Here is a 5,289-nt window from a genome sequence, read left to right on the forward strand (position 1 = left end):
TATTTTTATTTTTTTTTTCATAGGATCGTTGTATCCTACCAGCATGCGCATCAATGAGCAGGGACGTTTGGTGATGAATTTCCGCACCAAAGCTCATTTCAGGGGTCTGTTTGTTGAGTCTCATTCTTCAGGCAGAATCGAAAGAACTGGTAAAACTGACTGACATGATCTTACAATGAGATTTGCTGATTCCTAAAACCAAAATAAATATTGTTGATGCTGATATCACTTTTAAACTTTTTAAAATGTCTCTAGCAACATCCATGTCATCCACGGTGATTAGTGTGGACCACCCAGGCCTGACCTTTAACCTCACCTTAGTGAGGACTGAGCCCACCTACAACCAGCCATTCCAGCAATGGACCTTCCTCTCCGATTTTGCTGTAAGAGGGCATGCAGTTTTTTTCATACCATGATTAGGACAGTATGAGACTCATTGGGTGCTAACCTTAGGTATTATTGTACTTCTTCGAAAGTGTTAAACATCTGCAACCTGTAATAGATTGTATTTAACAGAGAAGCAACAATTATTCTGAGTGCTGTTAACATTATATAAAATATTGATATAAAGCACAGATGCATCCCCCCAAAAATTATAGAACTGAAAAGTTTGTTTATTTTTGAAATTCAATTCAAAGAGGCGGTATTTCTGCCTTTTTCGAGAAATATTCTATGAAAACCTGTTTTTAACTGGTCTTATGTAATATTTCCTTTTTTTTAAACAAACAAATTTTTGGAAAGCCCTTTACTTTTGTATTTTTCATATACAGATCAGAGATTATTCTGGAACATACACAATGAATTTGATCCCATGTACAACGTCTCAGAACAAGGAATACACGGTTCCACCTGTTTGCAATCCCAGAGAATATCTCACTTTTGATCTCGACATTAGATTTCAGCAAGTAAGTGTAATCCTTTGAAGGAAAATCCAATCATGAAAAATTTGCGTTTGTTTCACTCTCAATTTTTGTCATTACTCACTGACATAGCTTAATCTCTCTGTAGGTGAGCGACCCAGTTGCAGTGGAATTTAGTCTGAATACTCAGATGTTCTTGCTGTCCAAGAAGAGCATCTGGCTTTCTGATGGCTGTATGGGTTTTGAACAGGAGAGTGACGTCACGTTTTCTGAAGGTGAGACTTCCCATTTCCTGTGTTCATTTGGCAAAGCTGAACGCCATTCAAGATTTACAATGTTGGCGTATAGAATTGACACTTTCTTTGCTTCTTTTAGGTGACACAATATATGGTCGTGTCATGGTGGATCCAGTGCAGAATCTGGGAGATTCTTTCTTCTGCAGCATAGAGAAGGTGTTTCTCTGCACTGGTGCTGATGGCTATGTGCCCAAATATAATCCAACTAAGTTTGAATTTGGCTGTCTCGCTGACTCTCCATCCTTGCTGTACAGATTCAAGATTCTTGTGAGTAAACAAAAGTCTTAAAACTTAAAAGTGTGACTCTTTGAGAAACCTTTTTTTTTTTTTTCTCTACCTTCTTTTATCTAAAAATCAATATCGTTTGACTTGCCAGGACAAGGCCCAGCCAGAGACTCAGGCACGTGTGTTTGGAGATGTCAGTTTCAATGCGGTGCTGGCAGTAGACGACCCATCAGCTGTATCTCTTGTCAGAAAGTCAGGATCTGATGGGTTTAGACTGGACTCTACAGCCATGTTCCAGGTATGCTATGTCTCACTGATGGAAGCTATAGCCTTTCTGCCATTTAATCCATTAACCATTTTTATAAGAACCAGAGGAGATTCCATGCTGTAAATGCTTGAGGCAGAAGAATGGATGTACTAGTGTTTTGAATCGGGGGTCTTACAATCCTTGAAGATCAATGTTCTTCAACTTTGCGTTTTTGTGTCTACTTCAATACACCTGAATAAAATGTTAAGGTCATCAGCAAGGTTCTGTAGAACATGGCTGCATGCTGAGGAGGCAATTAAGCCGTTTTATTCAGGTGTGTTAGACCAGAAAAGACATCTAAAAGTTGCAGGAAACCAACACATAAGGACTGGAGTTAAAAACTGACTAAATTGTCTTTAATATCTTGTGGTATCACTGAAAAAAACAGTATGTGTCTATTTCCAGGAAAGTATGGGCTGTGAATGTGACTATTTTGATAGTAAACAAAATGTTTTTACATATGTGCTTTATGCAGTAGAATGTAGAGAATGCAGAATTACTGAGACCGTTTTTCTTAGTGTTCATAGCTATTCTCATCCTCAGGTTGCTGCAGGGCGCGAATGGTTTATACACACCATTTACACCGTTCGCTCCAAAGAGAACACCAACAGGGGCATTGGGAGACGCAGCCTAGAGTACCACTCTTTTGTTTCCGCTCTGACATCATCGGGCACAAAAAGCCATCGCAGAAAAAGATCTGCTCACAACAAAATCCCAGCAGTCGCAGAAGATATCGGAGTAGAAAACAACCGAGGGACCAACATTATGCATATTGCTTTAGACCGCACCAAGAGAAGGTTGAGGGGATCAGATGAGTTGTTCCCTGATGACCGAGAACTTGGTGAGCTGAACACTGACGACCAAGAGGAAAGTCTAGTGAGCATTGTTGGGGTCCTGGTGGGGCTGCTGCTGACAGTCCTCATTATTGTTACCATTGCACTGGTACTGAAATCCAGACAAAAGGACGGGAAGGAGGCATGGAGCGAGGGAGTGCGGGAGGTGGTGAAAGGTTCTGTCAGCACCGAACCCATGCTGGTGGTGAGGATGCAGGACTGCCACAACAGCTCTGAGGTCTGAGCCATAAATGCATGAATTGGACAGACGGACACACAGAATACGTGGGAGGAGATTTTATATATTCCTTTTCTTTTTCTGAGTTACTTTTACAACACCAAAAACATTCAGTTGAGCAAATGATCTTAGAGTGTGCCTGTTAATGTTACCACTGAACTGAATTCACGTGAGTGCACTCAGTACAGCACCATCATGCCATGTTTTTATTTCTCATTTCAGCTTTTGCTGTTAAAACCATAATGTTTTTCATCTTGGGTAAAGACTTTATTGTGTCTAAAAGTGCCTGAAGAAACTAATCCTTCAGGACAGTCGACCCCAGTGTTCATAGGGATGATGCAGACTAAGTGAAAAATACATTGTTGGAGGAATGTTTTCAGTATGAAAACCTTCAATAAAAACAAGAAGGAATCACAGTATCTCAGTATCAACACAAAAGTTTTAAGCAGAAATGTCATACCATGATTCAAGTTTTTTTTTTTAAATTTAAAATCAAAAGCAACAACTATTCCTATAATCCAGTCATAATAATAATAATGTTTTCTAGTTGCATTATTCCTTGTGGCGTTGCAGTAAGATTGATTGCATTTGCAATACATTAGCAACAGAAGTTTGTTTCTGGAGCAGTGAGTTGTATTTTTCAGACAACTGGACAGCAGTGTAGCTAAAATTATGTTGCCTGCTTTGATAATCATGTTTATGAACATGTCCATGTGAAGGTGACATGTCTGAACATGACTACTTAAAGTGCTGTTTACAGCTGCACGTAAAAATATATTAATCTTAAATTGTGGCTTCCATAGAGTGAACATTTTTATTCCTGCAATTAGTGGAGTATTTTTCACAGGTTAGTAACAGGCTATGAATCGAGATGAAAGCTGAATTGAGATGAAAGCTGAATTGAGATGATTTGATTGCAACAAATGATCAATCTGTATATTTGCTCTGTTTTGGCAGCAAATGATCACCAGAGAAGAAACATTGGCTTCTGTAAATTATTAACAACACCACTGAGAACAGATCAGATTTTAGGTTAAAAAAATAATGAGCAGTGTTGTTACATCCTTTTATGATGAATATTAATTTGTCAGTGCATGACATCTTGTTTTTTTCATTCTCCACCCTCATCAGAAAACTTGCTCTAAAGTATTGAACTAATTATTAAATTCTCAGTTTTTAAAGCAATCAGTAATTTCTTCAAGTCATTCTCCTAATCTTTTAAAGTTGAATATGCATCCCATTTAAAGTAGTTTATATCCTCCATTTTTTTTTATTTATATTGTATCTGATGCTTGTTAATTACTTGGAATATCTGCTCAGATAGCTAGCTTGCAACTACAACACACAGTGTGCAAATCCAGAAATCATACAGAGCTTAAATATGTCAAAGAAACTTTTAAGAAAATCTTAAAAGTAACTCTTGTTGCAACAGATTAATGTCAAAAAAAGTCCAACAGAGACATCAGTTCAAGATTAAATTAACTGTAGTTATTGATGGTACAGTTGTTGTTCTTTGAGCTGGACACTGAAAAGAGAGGGAAGAGGTTTGAGGTAAAAGAGAAAGGTTTGGAAGCATTTAGGGCTAGTCAAAAGAAGACAAGAAGCAGCAGCAATGCTGGATGATTTTTCTGCTTGATATTTGTCTTAGATCATCTTTAGTTGTGAGAGCGCTGTTGACTGGCAATGAGCCTGTTTCACAGTATGACCACAGGTCATCGATTCAATCTCACAACCAAAGATTTTCAACGAGAGAAACTGACAGCTGCAATCCAAATTAGCATAAATGTTACTTGTAACTTCCCAGCTGTAGTTTGCTACCTTAATAAGGGCAAGAGCCTCTCAATTCTAAACTGTAAAGGTCTTAGTCTTTGTGACCAAAATATTTCCAAACAGCCAAAATTGTCTTTTGTGTTACTGATTGAAAAGTAAAACACCAGCAGTGTGAAGGGGCATGCATGTTGCTGAGCACTTGTCACTGTGCAATCTGTGCTCTAGACAGGAGAAAACTCTGATTACTCTTGTTCCTTTCCTGGCAGCTTGTAGAGACAGTTTTAAACAGTAGGAAAGTACAACAATGAAAACACCCCTGCTGTCATCAAACAGTGGAGGCTCCAGTACTTACCATTTCACCGTTACATTTTCTGCAGGCTGCAAAAGATAATTAAGGATACTGGGGATATATTAAAAAGGTGAAAGGTTGCAGTATCCATTTTGCCATTTTAACATACTTTTGAACACAAAGGACATCTTCTATTACTGTACTTGTTTTTTAAGAAGATCAGCAAGCATCCTGTGGAGTGTTTTCTGGAAAGATTTGTCAGGATTTCCCAATTTATAGAGGAAAATAAAAGACAAAATGACAGTAACTTCTTTATTATAGCTTATCTTAACTGTGCATATCTAATTTCAGTAGATAAGCAACATCTGAAAGGACTTTTGCTCAATTATTAGTTAATTTAATCATTGTATGTATTATTTTTTTTATATACCTTATGACATTGTATTATATTTTTCCAACTATGTTTTTTTT

The 5,289-nt window shown here is 37.7% G+C and overlaps 1 protein-coding gene across 1 annotated transcript; it reads left to right on the forward strand.

The window, feature by feature from the left end:
* Positions 1–24: 24 nt before the first annotated feature.
* Positions 25–3,265, forward strand: LOC106954800 (FRAS1-related extracellular matrix protein 2-like). The gene is made up of 7 exons (XM_015044571.1): positions 25–149; positions 256–383; positions 771–905; positions 1,009–1,135; positions 1,236–1,423; positions 1,533–1,679; positions 2,232–3,265. The coding sequence occupies exons 1-7, from the start codon at positions 44–46 to the stop codon at positions 2,763–2,765; spliced, it is 1,365 nt and encodes a 454-aa protein (XP_014900057.1). The 5' UTR covers positions 25–43; the 3' UTR covers positions 2,766–3,265.
* The last annotated feature ends 2,024 nt before the right edge of the window (positions 3,266–5,289 follow it).

This window comes from Poecilia latipinna, unplaced genomic scaffold (genome assembly GCF_001443285.1).
Source record: "Poecilia latipinna isolate Pla-1442-1.1 unplaced genomic scaffold, P_latipinna-1.0 Scaffold682, whole genome shotgun sequence".
NCBI classification, from domain to species: Eukaryota; Metazoa; Chordata; class Actinopteri; order Cyprinodontiformes; family Poeciliidae; genus Poecilia; species Poecilia latipinna.